Below are 13,484 nucleotides of genomic sequence, written 5' to 3'. Positions count from 1 at the left end.
GACTGGAGAGAGTCATGGAGAACAATTGAATCTGCGCTATTAGCCCTGTTCCGGATCTTTTGAAGCGGTGCCAACAACGCTTCCCAGCAAACAGCGGGCACAAATACATGACGATGGATCTGATGCAAGACTTGTAAAATGGGACGATCAACCGGAGCAGTAAAAGGTTTTTTTTGCGACAAAGAATAAATTCTGAGGAAACAAAGCTTGTCTAATCTATTTATAGCTTCAGTCGTGAACACAAATTTGGGGTGTATGCATGGCATTTTTGATTGTAAAATCAGCAGCTCCTTTGTTTTCGATGCATTGAAATTAACTATCCCGGTATTGAACCACTTTTCGATTTCCAAAAGATATGTGTGTTGAGAAGCTTGGATTGGAACATCGTGTTTTGGGATGGCTACATGCGTCGTGCTTCTTCGATAATGTAACGTAGAGTTGTCTCCAACGTCATTTATGGCATCTACGGTCGTTGATTCGGCATCTTGTTTAGGTAAAGGAATGTAGAGTTGTCTCTCACGTCATTTATGGCATCCACGGTCGTTGATTCGGCATCTTGTTTAGGTAAAGGAATGTAGAGTTGTCTCTCACGTCATTTATGGCATCCACGGTCGCTGATTCGTCATCTGGTTTAGATAAGAGTGTAGAATTGTCTCCCACATTATTTATGGGATCCACGGTCGTTGATTCGTCATCTGGTTTAGGTAAAGGAATGTAGAATTGTCTCCCACGTCATTTATGGCATCCACGGTCGTTGATTCGTCATCTGGTTTAGGTAAAGGAATGTAGAGTTGTCTCTCATGTCATTTATGGCATCCACGGTCGCTGATTCGTCATCTGATTTAGATAAGAGTATACAATTGTCTCCCACGTTATTTGTGGCATTCAAGGTCGTCGATTCGTCATCTGGTTTAGGTAAAGGAATGTAGAATTGTCTACGACGTCAATTATGGCATCTGGTTGATTCGTCATCTGGTTTAGGTAAGGGAATGTAGAATTGTCTCCCACGTCATTTATGGCAGCCATGGTCGTTGATTCGCCATCTGGTTTAGGTAAAGGAATGTAGAGTTGTCTCCCACGTCATTTATGGCATCCATGGTCGTTGATTCGTCATCTGATTTAGATAAGAGTGTACAATTGTCTCCCATGTTATTTATGGCATCCACGGTCGTTGATTCGTCATCTGGTTTAGGTAAAGGAATGTAGAGTTGTCTCTCATGTCATATATGGCATCCACGGTCGCTGATTCGTCATCTGATTTAGATAAGAGTATACAATTGTCTCCCACGTTATTTATGGCATTCAAGGTCGTCGATTCGTCATCTGGTTCAGGTAAAGGAATGTAGAATTGTCTACGACGTCAATTATGGCATCCACGGTCGTTGATTCGTCATCTAATTAATTAAGGAAATGTAGAATTGTCTCCCACGTCATTTATGGCAGCCATGGTCGTTGATTCGCCATCTGGTTTAGGTAAAGGAATGTAGAGTTGTCTCCCACGTCATTTATGGCATCCACGGTCGTTGATTCGTCATCTGGTTTAGATAAGAGTGTACAATTGTCTCCTATGTTATTTATGGCATCCACGGTCGTTGATTCGTCATCTGGTTTAGGTAAAGGAATGTAGAATTGTCTATCACGTCAATTATGGCAACCACGGTCGTTGATTCGTCATCTGGTTTAGGTAAAAGAATGTAGAATTGTGTCCCACGTCATTTAGGGCATCCACGGTCGTTGATTCGTCATCTGGTTTAGGTAAAGAAATGTAGAGTTGTCTCCCATGTCATTTATGGCAGCCACGGTCGTTGATTAGTCATCTGTTTTAGATACTCTATCTGGTTAAGATAGTCATCTGGTTAGATTTGACATACGCAGATTTTCTTGTGCACAGAAAGGTTCCACAGCAAAATACAAAGCAATAACAAAGGTCCAGCTAATTTTAGACAGACAGCATAAGGTATGCTGTTAGGACCCGTGGCTTTGATCACTTCAAGACACCGCAGAGTGCGAAGTAGTTTAGTAGTCCACATAATCAAGGACATCAAGGTCCGAGTAGAGAAGTAGAAAATTTCTTTACGGTCGTCGTCCAGATTATAGAAATCGACAAGCACCTTAGCAAGAGGACCTTTTGATTTGTTATATAGAATTTAAATAATGGCTATTGAATATTAACATTAATTACAAAGATCAAACCAGTCAGATTTATACATCAGTGAATATGCGTATATGAATGATATACTGTACCCCAAGAAAGATTCCATGCTACTTCTAAATATTAGCAGAAAATTTTTCACCGCTCATTTATTTACTCCGCAGATACAACTATGACCCAAAAAGGAATAAAAATGGCGTCAAGAAGGGAGATCAAACACTCCACCAGCTGAGCTATAGGGTATTCAACAAACGGTCTTCCACCTTCGATGTAATCCCATATTAAAATAAACGAGTTTTCTCTAGAATTTATGGACAGAGCCAATTTAGTTTTAAAGAAAGAAGGTTATTTCCTTGATTCTAATCATTTCCTAAAAGATGGCGTACCAAGGTTTGATATACAAAGCGTTGACGTGTCTTCATCTTCTCGTCATATTTATTTCATATAAGATACGAGATGTCGCATTCATAGGGATAGACGATATTATATTGCAAAGCCTACCTATCATATTTCTGTGCACTACGCACCAATTTGATTCATACAATCAAACCTCATTTCTCGATCAGAATTCGTTCTGAAAGTATAAAACGAAAATAATAGTAAAGAAAAGAGAAACGAGGACCAAACAAGCCAGTGAAAAAAAGTAGATTATAATGCAGATATTTCGGTCAAGACCTGCGCTTGACCGCCCTTAATGGAGAATAAAACCAATAAAATATAAAAAATCAAACCTTAAAACAGAACTAAAATAAGATGACCCTTTCAGAGTAACGGTGAATGGGTAACAGGATAAAAATTTAAGACATTCAAGATTTGTATCCAGTTACCCTTTCACCGTTACTCTGAAAGGGTCATCTTATTTTATTTGTTTTAATGTTTGGTTTTTATATTTTATTGGTTTCATTCTGCACTAAGGACAGTCAAGCGGAGGTCTTTACAGAAATATTTGTATTATAATCTATAATCCTTTTCACTGGTTTGTACTATCCCCGTTTGTCTCTTTTTTACTGTTATTTTCGTTTTGTCATGATTAGCCAGTGTGGTCGCAGAAATTATTTGTTCTGAAGGTATGTTCTAAAACTGAGCTGCCGGAGAAACAAATTACATTTTAAGCACGTTTCAGCAACTGAAATGTCGACTTTACGCCCTTTGCGCCTGCAGAAGCTCCGAAGGATCTTAAACCTTTTTTATGATAGATTCATCAAATGAATAACTTACCCATCGGTTTCAAAGGCACTGCTGGTGTTTGAGAACCAAAATTTGGTTCAAAAACAGAGGCATTTACCTTTTGAATATTCTATAAGAAATCTAACGTGTTCGAACAGTGGGAAGTTCGAGAATTGAGGTTTGACCGTGTTTTTCAGCAGCACATTGAAATTTAAGACAAAAAATATCTTCACAACAATCTTAATACAAGTACATTCATTAGCATGACAACAAAAATGTAAGCTAAGCCCTTTTGTCTTAGGTATGACAGTACAAGAGAAAAACGCTTTTACACGCAATATGATACGACACATTTTTTTTTGTAGCTCTACCTTATTTTGTTCTTTTCGATAAAGAAAAAACTTACGATGGATTTTATCTTTTTTGATTAATAAAACTAAAACTTTTTTCCAAAAAATAAGTTTTTCAAGTAAAAGTAAAGAACTACATTAAATCAAAAATGAGCAAAAATAGAATCAAATAATCTACCAAGAGTAAACTACTACAAATCAGCATCAATAAATAAATGAAACCTAAAACGAGCAGAAATTACAATAAATAACCGAGTTAAACTCAAAACGAGCAGAAATTAACGTGATTAGGGCTCACAACCCCTATGCCTTCTCAGCACCGGAACATAATTTGCACTTTACTGAAAAAATTACAAATGAATGTGCATTATCAGTTTTATATACATATGGTCATATTTATTCTTTAAAATCTTGACAATTTTTTATTTATTAAAGTTATAAAAGTGAAAATATCTAAATTTTTTCTCGTAAATTGCAAATGATGTTCTGGCGTTGAGACAGCATAGGGGTTGTTTATTTTGGCTTTTAGGGTTTGTATACGGGTTGTTTGTTTAAATTAGCTCCTTTAAATATCAATGATATTACTAGTCATGATAGAGCAGCGCTGACTATGATATTGTTTATATACCCTTTTATTACAGGCATGCATATAGTTTTTTCGTTTAATTGAAACTCCCCCTAAAAGTTTCAATTTATTGCCCTTAGTTTTATTAGTAACAGTAAGCGTAAAAGTAGCATTAAAAGTTTACATAGTGTCTTCTGGCTAGTTCAAAATCCAGCACAACTTACCGTGAAAGTCTAACATAATAATGTAAGTCGTTATTGTGATATTGTCTTGTCACCCTTTTGACAATCTACATGATCATAGTTCGTTTTGATTTAGTTCAACATCCGCATAAATATTCCTTGAAAGCTTTACCTTAATACCCTTAACTTGGGGAGTAGCAATAGTTGTAGTGGCAGCAGTAGCATTAGTAGCAGTATGCACATATCATCTTTTTTTTCAACATCCCCTTTAGCACACGATGTTCCAACTTAATACACAAATCAATTCTTAAGATACGCTCTTTTGACAGTCTAGGCGCACATAATGTCTTTTGTTAGTTCTAATTTGCTATCAATATTCTCCCAAATTTTACCTTCACACACTTAGCCTTAATAGTACTAGTATCCCAGTAGTTACGGTGGTAGTGGTAGAAATAGTTGCAGCGTTAATGTAGCATTAGTAGTAGTAGTATCAGTAGTAGCAGCAGTATTAATAGCGGTAGTAGCATGTACATCTTGCCTTTTGATCAATTGAACATCCCTTTCATGATGCCTAGGAAGTTTCACCTTGGCACGGTAAGCTGTTACAAAAATATTGCTGATCTGCGCTTTTGACCCCCTTTTGACGCCCTTTTCATCTTAATACTCAAAGCCTACCATGTTGTTCCAATTGAAGCAATAGTGGGAGTAGTTTAGCAGCAGCAGAAGTATTAGTAAAAAAAGCAGTGGTAGTAGTGTTAGTAACGACATACATATATTACTTTTTTGTCCATTGATCTTCTCGTTTAAGTATTCTCTGGAAGTTCCAACTTAATACTTAAATCCATTCCCGAGATACGCGTTTTTGACAATCTGCATGCACATAGTGTGTTGATTTAGTTCAAACTTCCCCTCACTATTCGTCAAATTTTCAACTATATACGCTTAGCCTTAATTGTACTAGTATCATAGTAGTGGTGGTAGTGGTAGGAACAGTAGTGGCAGTAATAGTGTATCATTATTAGTAGTAGTAACAGCAGTATTGATAGCAGTAGCAGCAGGTTCATTTTGCCTTTTGGTTAACTGAATATTCCACTCATGATATCACCGAAGTTTCCTCATGATACGATAATCCGTTCTAAAAATTGCTGGTAATCCCGTATTATCAATCTGTATACACATAATATGCTTTGATTTAGTTCAACCTTTCTTCAGATGTTTATTTCAATATCCTCAGCCTTAGCAGTACCCGTTACAGAAGTAGTTGTTTTAGTGATAGTAGTGGTAGTAGTAGTTGCGGTAGCAGTAGAAATGGCGGTAAGGCAGTCGTAGTAGCGTGCAAACATTGCCTTTTTGGTCAATTGATAATCTTCTTTATCATTCCTCGAAAGTTCCAAATTAATAAATTCAGTCATTCCTGAGTTACGCCTTTTTGACAACCGATATACACACAACATGTCTAGATTTAGTTCAACATTCCTTGAAAGACTCAATGTCCTTCGTATTTTGGGAAAGTAGTAGTAAAACATACATACCTTTTCTCAATAACATATATCATACATTAACAATGAAAACATTGCCTAACTTACATCCCCTGCCCTGAGGCCTCGGGGCAGAGGGGTTGTCACCACCAAACACATAATTGCTAAACCTTTCAACAATACTGAAAAAAGATGTCTCAAAACTTTGTTTGGATGTTTATTTTTGGGAAATGAAGGGCGTGGGGGGGCTTGCTGGTTGCTCTAAAATCACTTTTGACTCTTTAAAAGGGCACTATAACTTCTAATTTCAAATCAGCTGTGCCCATCTGAAGTTTATACGACAACCCATTCCATAAAAACCTTATATACCCCCAGGACATAACTTATTGCCCTTGCACCAGGGCTCTGGAGGGTTGTCAACCCTGGAGGTATTGTTACGTATTCTTTGGACTATCTTATTTTCAAATGGATATCTTACATTTTAATCAGATGTGTTTCCGTAAAGAGGGAAGAGGGGTAGTTAGGAGGGGCTAGTTGACTTCCATCAGTTTTGACTCTTAACGGAGAACTTGAACTTCCAGTTTTCAACCAAAGTTTATACCTCCAAAGTTTATATAGCCATCCCTTCTATAAAAACCTTAAATTCCCCCGGGGTACAACTTAAAACCCTTCCCCCTAGGCTCTGGTGGTTTGTGACAACTTCAAAAGCCTTGTTATATGATCTCTGGACTATTTTGAATAAAAAAGCTATCTCATAATTTCTGCATTTTGGGAAAAGACAACGTGTAGGGGGGGGTAGCTACCCTCTGACCACGTTGACTTTTAAAAAGAGCACTAAAGTTTATTATAACCTTTCTGATGAGACCTCTCCGAAGTATATACGACCACCCTTTCTATAAAGACCTTATTTGCCTTCGGGGCATAACTTACAGCCCTTGCCCTGAGAGTTTTAGGGTGGTTGTCATCCTCAAAGACATAATGTTCGGACCTTTTAACTACGCTAAACAAACTTGGTTTCTCAAAATTTTGATTGGATGTGTTTGGGGAAATGATGAGACATATAGGGAGGGGGGAGGCTGGTTGCTCTCACATCACTTTTAACTCTTAAAAGGGCCACTATAACTTCCAATTTCACATAAAATCAGCCCCAGCTGAAGTTTATGCAAACAGACATTCAATTGAAACATTATATACCCGCAGGGTATAACTTACAACCCTTGCCCTAGGGCTCTGAGGAGTTGTGTTATCCCTAGAGGTATTGTTATATGCTCTTAAGATTATTTGGAACAAAATAGGTATCTCGCAATTTCAATCAGTTGCATTTGGTGAAAAGAAGGGTAATCTGGGGGGGCCTAGCTGCCCTCCATCAGTTTTGACTCTCAAAAGGGAACTATAACTTCCAATTTCAACCAAATGAGACTTCTCTATAGTTTATACAGCCATCCTTTCCATAAAAACCTTGAATGCTCCCGGGACATAGCTTACAACCCTTACCCCCCAGACTCTGGGGGTTTGTTTCACCTCCAACAGCCTTGTTATATGATTTTCGGACTATTTTGAATAAAATTTCTATCTTAAAATTTCTATCTTAAAAAAAATGTATGTGCGTGTGTGTGTGTGAGGGGGGTGCCTCAAAGACATAATTTCATAATGACTATCTAAAAAAAATTTGTTAGAGGTATTTGGGGAAATGGTGGGCGTGGGAGGGGGCTTAGCTACCCTCCAGTCACTTTCGGCTATTAAAAAGGGCACTAGCCCTTTCAGTTTCCAATCAAATGAGCCTATTTTGAAGCTTTTTGACACCTCCTTCGATACAAAGTGGCCTGGTCTAAAAACCAAAAAAAAAAAAAAAAAAAAACAAACATTGTGCCAACATCGTTCTTTACTTAGGCAGTGTTATTGGGTTGCCTATGAAAACTAAAGCCAAATACTATTCAAGCTGACATGACTGTGATGATGGAATACTAATATTATGATGGGAGTCAACAGAATCAACCATAAAACATTAAGTCTCATCCATGAGTCGGAGACGTCTAAGCTTTCTGCGAAGATCGCTCCCAAAAACATGTCTGTCGAATAAACGGAAACTCGTCTGTTTTTTATGCTTATTTTTCTAAATCGGTTAAATAATTCAGACATTTCAAAATGTAATTTTTGAAAAGATGTTCTTATATTTATAATTGCGCAGTTATATTTACCTTATCAAAGACATCCCTGACATTGGCTTCAGATTCACCGAACCACATAGTCAGCAATTCTGGACCTTTGATACTAATAAAATTAGCCTGGCATTCATTAGCAATGGCTTTGGCTAGAAGCGTTTTACCACATCCAGGTGGGCCATAGAATAGCACTCCTTTTGATGGCGACATGCCAAACTTCAAGAACTTCTCGGGGTGTTCAACAGGATACTGAAAAATAAACACAAACCGATTTCAACTTCTTTGGGAGCCTTAATATGGAGGTTTGAAAACAAAACACCACAAGGAAATATATAAAATGCTTAGGTTACATCTAGAGTTGCATTTAACGGTTTGAAAAGGCAAGAATTATAGCCTACATGCTAACGTAGGAATTAAAGACTTTGGTACTTCTTTGGGACACTCACAACTTCTTTTACTGTGTGACTACGGCGCGACTATCAGGCAAGCCTATCCAAGTGCGAGGACTTTATATCTGTAGCAAACTTGATGGATCACTGAAGAGACATCTATGATGCACTGAGTGTCTCTAATGGTAGAGGCGAAACTGAGGTAAGACAAAAAGCAATCAATAAAATAAGAAACTTTCTGCTTGAAAACAGGAACCACAAGAGATATTAGAATAAAAGCTATGGTAAATATTAGTTACACAGGAGAAAGAAAAATGGAAGGGTCTATATAATATAAACCCCAAAAAAGGCAAGAACAGAAAAAAATAAGATATATAAAGAAGAAACAATAGGTTACTTATTAGTAATCACAATGTTGGACTGTATAAGCTGATTCGACTTCTATCCTGCCGATGGGGAGGTGATGAAAAATATACTTCATTTGTAATCATTAAATCAACTTTACTAATGTCAAATATACCATACATGCATCTTTTTTACATCCCCACGAAAGCTCCATGGTCAGTGAACATAGGAAAAAACATTACAATCATATCTATCAATATTCATAGTACAAGATTAGGGAAATAAACCCCGAGAGGAAAAAAATAACAAAAAAGGAAAAGAGAAAAATGCAAATAGTTATATCTAGCCCTTTTTTCAATTATTTACACTCAACTGAACTGGCAAATATATATTACTATTTTACTTAATATATATATATATATATATATATATATATATATATATATATATATATATATATATATATATATATATATATATATATATATATATATATATATATATATATATATATATATATATATATATATATAGTTGTCTGTGTGTGGATCTGTGGATCAGGTGACGTCATGTTTGTTCGCATATGACGTCTGAATTATTTCACACTAATACAAAAGAAGAAAAAAACTAAAAAAGGTAAAAACTACAAAAAAAAACTAAAAAGAAAAAAAAACTAAAAAAGCTAAAAAACTAAAAAAAACTAAAAAAAAGGTAAAAATCTAATAACTAAAAAAAAAACTGAAAAAAATAAAAAAAGGCAAAAACTACAAAAAAAATAAAAACTAATAAAAAAACTAAAAAAGCTAAAAAACTAAAAAAACTAAAAAAAAACTAAAAAAGGTAAAAAACTAAAAAAAACTAAAAAAGAAAAAAACTAAAAAAAAGGAAAAAACTGAAAAATAAAAGAGAAAAAGAAAACTAAAAAAATATGAATAAATATATATAAAAATAAGTTGTTTGTGGGTTATGTCTGTCTGTCTGTCTGTCGAGTGACGTCGTGTTTGTCCGCATATGACTTCTGAATTATTTCACACTAATACAAAAGATACAAAAAAAATACAAAAAAATAATACAAAAAAAAGGTAAAAACTACAAAAAAACTAAAAAGAAAAAAACTAAAAAAGCTAAAAAACTAAAAAAAACTAAAAAAAGGTAAAAAACTAAAAACTAAAAAAAACTGAAAAAACTAAAAAAAGGCAAAAACTAAAAAAAAACTAAAAACTAATAAAAAAACTAAAAAAGCTAAAAAACTAAAAAAACTAAAAAAACTAAAAAAAAGGTAAAAAACAAAAAAAAAATAAAAACTAAAAAAGAAAAAACTAAAAAAAAGGAAAAAACTGAAAAATAAGAGAAAAAGAAAACTAAATAATATGAATAAATATATATAAAAATAAGTTGTTTGTGGGTTATGTCTGTCTGTCTGTCTGTCGAGTGACGTCGTGTTTGTCCGCATATGACGTCTGAATTATTTCACACTAATACAAAAGAAGAAAAAAAACTAAAAAAGGTAAAAACTACAAAAAAAACTAAAAAGAAAAAAAACTAAAAAAGCTAAAAAACTAAAAAAACTAAAAAAGGTAAAAAACTAAAAACTAAAAAAAGGCAAAAACTAAAAAAAAACTAAAAACTAATAAAAAAACTAAAAAAGCTAAAAAACTAAAAAAACTAAAAAAACTAAAAAAAGGTAAAAAACAAAAAAAACTAAAAACTAAAAAAGAAAAAACTAAAAAAAAGGAAAAAACTGAAAAATAAGAGAAAAAGAAAACTAAAAAAATATTAATAAATATAAAAAATATAAATATAAATATAATATAAATTAGCAATCAACAAAGCACCGAGACACAAATGACGACCGGGACACAGGGAGTATAAATGACGACCAGGACATAAGTAAAAAAAAAACTAAAAAAACTAAAAAAATGGTAAAAACTACAAAAAAACTAAAAACTAATAAAAAAACTAAAAAATCTAAAAATCTAAATAAACTAAAAAAGAAAAAAAAGAAAAAAGGAAAAAAATAAAGGAGAAAAACAAAACTAAAAAACGAATGTATATACAGACCGGGACACCGGGATACAAATGACGACCGGGACACAGGGAATATAAATGACGACCGGGACACAGGGACACAACTACAATGGGGACGCCGGGGGGCACAGGGGGATATAAATGACGACCGGGACACCGGGACACAAGGAATATAAATGACGCCCGGGACACTCAAAGAGAAATCACAGACTGGAACACCGGGACACAAATGATGACCGGGACACAGGGAATATAAATGACGACCGGGACACAGGGACATAACTACAAAGGGGACGCCGGGGTGCACAGGGGGATATATAAATGACGATTGCGACTCAGGGAATGGTCGATTAGCAATCACCATCAACAAAGCTCAAGGGCAATCATTAGAATCATGAGGTATAGATCTGAATACGGATTGTTTTCCCATGGACCATTATATGTTGCATGTTCAAGAGTCGGTAAACCTGACAATCTATTTATATGCACAGACAATTGGACAGCAAAGAATGTTGTATATTCGCAAGTTTTACGTAGTTAAAAACATATATAAACATATATATATAAACATATATATATATATATATATATATATATATATATATATATATATATATATATATATATATATATATATATATATATATATATATATATATATATCTATATTCACAGGTGGGACATAGGGACACAACTACAATGGCGCGTAACGACTTACGCGCGCGGGGGGGCTTGGGGGGGGGCGCGAAGCGCCCCTACCAACTAGGTGTTGGGGTGGCGCGAAGCGCCACCCCAACAGCTAGTATATATATATATATATATATATATATATATATATATATACGAATATGAAGAAAAATTAACCCAAAAGACTTTCCATTTATCTTTTGAAGACCCCGATGGAGTTGGAATCTCTGAAATTCTTCGGCAGGGAGTTCCAAACTCTACTACTACATTTGTGTGATTAAATAAAAAAGCTGATGAAAATACGATGAAGAAATAATAAGAGCTGAAACAATAATGTGTGAACAAGAAAACAAGCTAAAAGAGAGGAGAGAAAACTGTTAAGATGAAGGGTCATTCGGACAACTCGGCAATGGAAGCGATGGAAAGCAATTGCTTCCAACGTCTTGCCTCGTGCAGCTCTTTCAGTTGACCGTTTTTCTTGTGATAACACATACCCTGTGTTGGTGTTTTATCGTTTGTCTCTTTAATTACTTTACATGTATATTTATTGTACACTGCTGCATAATTTTACTAAGTTTACCAAGGATTTTTTTTACGATATAATATTTTTATTTAACATTCCAAATCTTCTAGAACTAGCATTGAAAGAGAAGCAAATATTTTGAATTTTTCGTCGGGATCTGAGAGAAAGCTGAAACAACTATTTCTGTCCAAAGGGCTAACGTCAAAACTTTATACAATCAAAGCTTTAATGCAATACTTGTAGTTTGTCATCAACAATTGATTTCAGCGCCCAGGCTTCAACCCTTTTCTATTACTTTTTTAAATTTATAAAGGTTTTTTTTTAAATCTTTATAAAAGTTATAAAAATATTTTCAATGGAAAAATAGAAGAGATAAGGGAGGAGAATTAGGATAGCACAACAGAGAGGAGCAGAGGATGAAGACAAAACAATAATGGACCAGAATCGAATAAATGTCAAAGTAAAGAAAAAAAACGAGAATACACTTAGAAAGGACGTATATAGAAGATGAAGAATGACTGGTTAACAAAAATTGTGCTATTTGGTCAAACTAAAACCAGGTCGTCTCTGAATGAAAAGGTAATGGAAAAGGCAGAAAGAGAAAAAGGGAGAAAGGGAAAGGAAAAAAGGCAGGAAGAGAAAAGGTAATGACACAGGATTCAGAGGGGATCGGAGCCCCATGGGCAGGGTAAAGGGTGAAACTTTGTATAGATTGGGACAGAGCAAGAGCTGGTGCATCTGTGTTGCTTCAGGCGGATGTGTACTGCTGTTAATTGTTGGTGACATTAGCAGTGAGAGACCAGAATAAAAGGAGAAGAGAAGTGATTGCTTACTTGAACAAGCTCCTGGAGTTCTTTCTTCACATTTTCTAATCCACCAATGTCATTCCAGGTGACGTTAGGTACTTCCACAACTGTCTCACGCAATGCGCTTGGAGTGGACTTACCCATGGCATGCTAGAATAAAATGACCATCATAATTAAGGATAAGAATCTTATTAGATTGTTAGAAGATGATTCTTAGAATATTTTTAATAAGATAATCTTATTAGAAGAATTGAATTAGAAATCTAATTTGAAATCACTAATGTTCATGTTATAGAAGTACTCTTCTATAACACCTGCTCAATACCTTCACCCTAATCAGTCAATAAAGAACAATAGACTTTATATTCGTCAAAGTCGAACATAGCCCAAACAACAAAATTACGAATTGAATACATTACTAACAAAGTATCGGTGAATAGGTAATTAGTAAAATTAGAATGACTTAGACATTAGGTCACCCAGTCTATCATTCGCTTTTATAAGCGGAATACACACCGAATACTACTATACTACTACTTTTACTATTACTAAACTACTTACTATACTTACTTACTATTACTACTTACTTACTACTACTACTTACTATTACTATACTACTACTACTAATATACTACTACTATAATACTACT

The 13,484-nt window shown here is 34.7% G+C and overlaps 1 protein-coding gene across 1 annotated transcript in view; it reads right to left on the bottom strand.

Moving 5' to 3' along the window:
• LOC136033254 (transitional endoplasmic reticulum ATPase-like) overlaps positions 1–13,484 on the bottom strand; it is a 70,465-nt gene that overhangs the window by 21,478 nt on the left and 35,503 nt on the right. Inside the window, exons 9-10 of the mRNA XM_065713995.1 lie at positions 12,862–12,984; positions 8,093–8,305 (exon numbers count right to left, since the gene is read on the bottom strand). Of these exons, the coding sequence (XP_065570067.1) occupies positions 8,093–8,305; positions 12,862–12,984 (336 nt within the window). The remainder of the gene's footprint in view (positions 1–8,092; positions 8,306–12,861; positions 12,985–13,484) is intronic.

Source organism: Artemia franciscana, chromosome 11, assembly GCF_032884065.1.
Source record: "Artemia franciscana chromosome 11, ASM3288406v1, whole genome shotgun sequence".
Taxonomy (NCBI): Eukaryota; Metazoa; Arthropoda; class Branchiopoda; order Anostraca; family Artemiidae; genus Artemia; species Artemia franciscana.
Note: the sequence above shows the minus strand (reverse complement) of the source record. Positions and strands in the feature narration are given on the sequence as shown.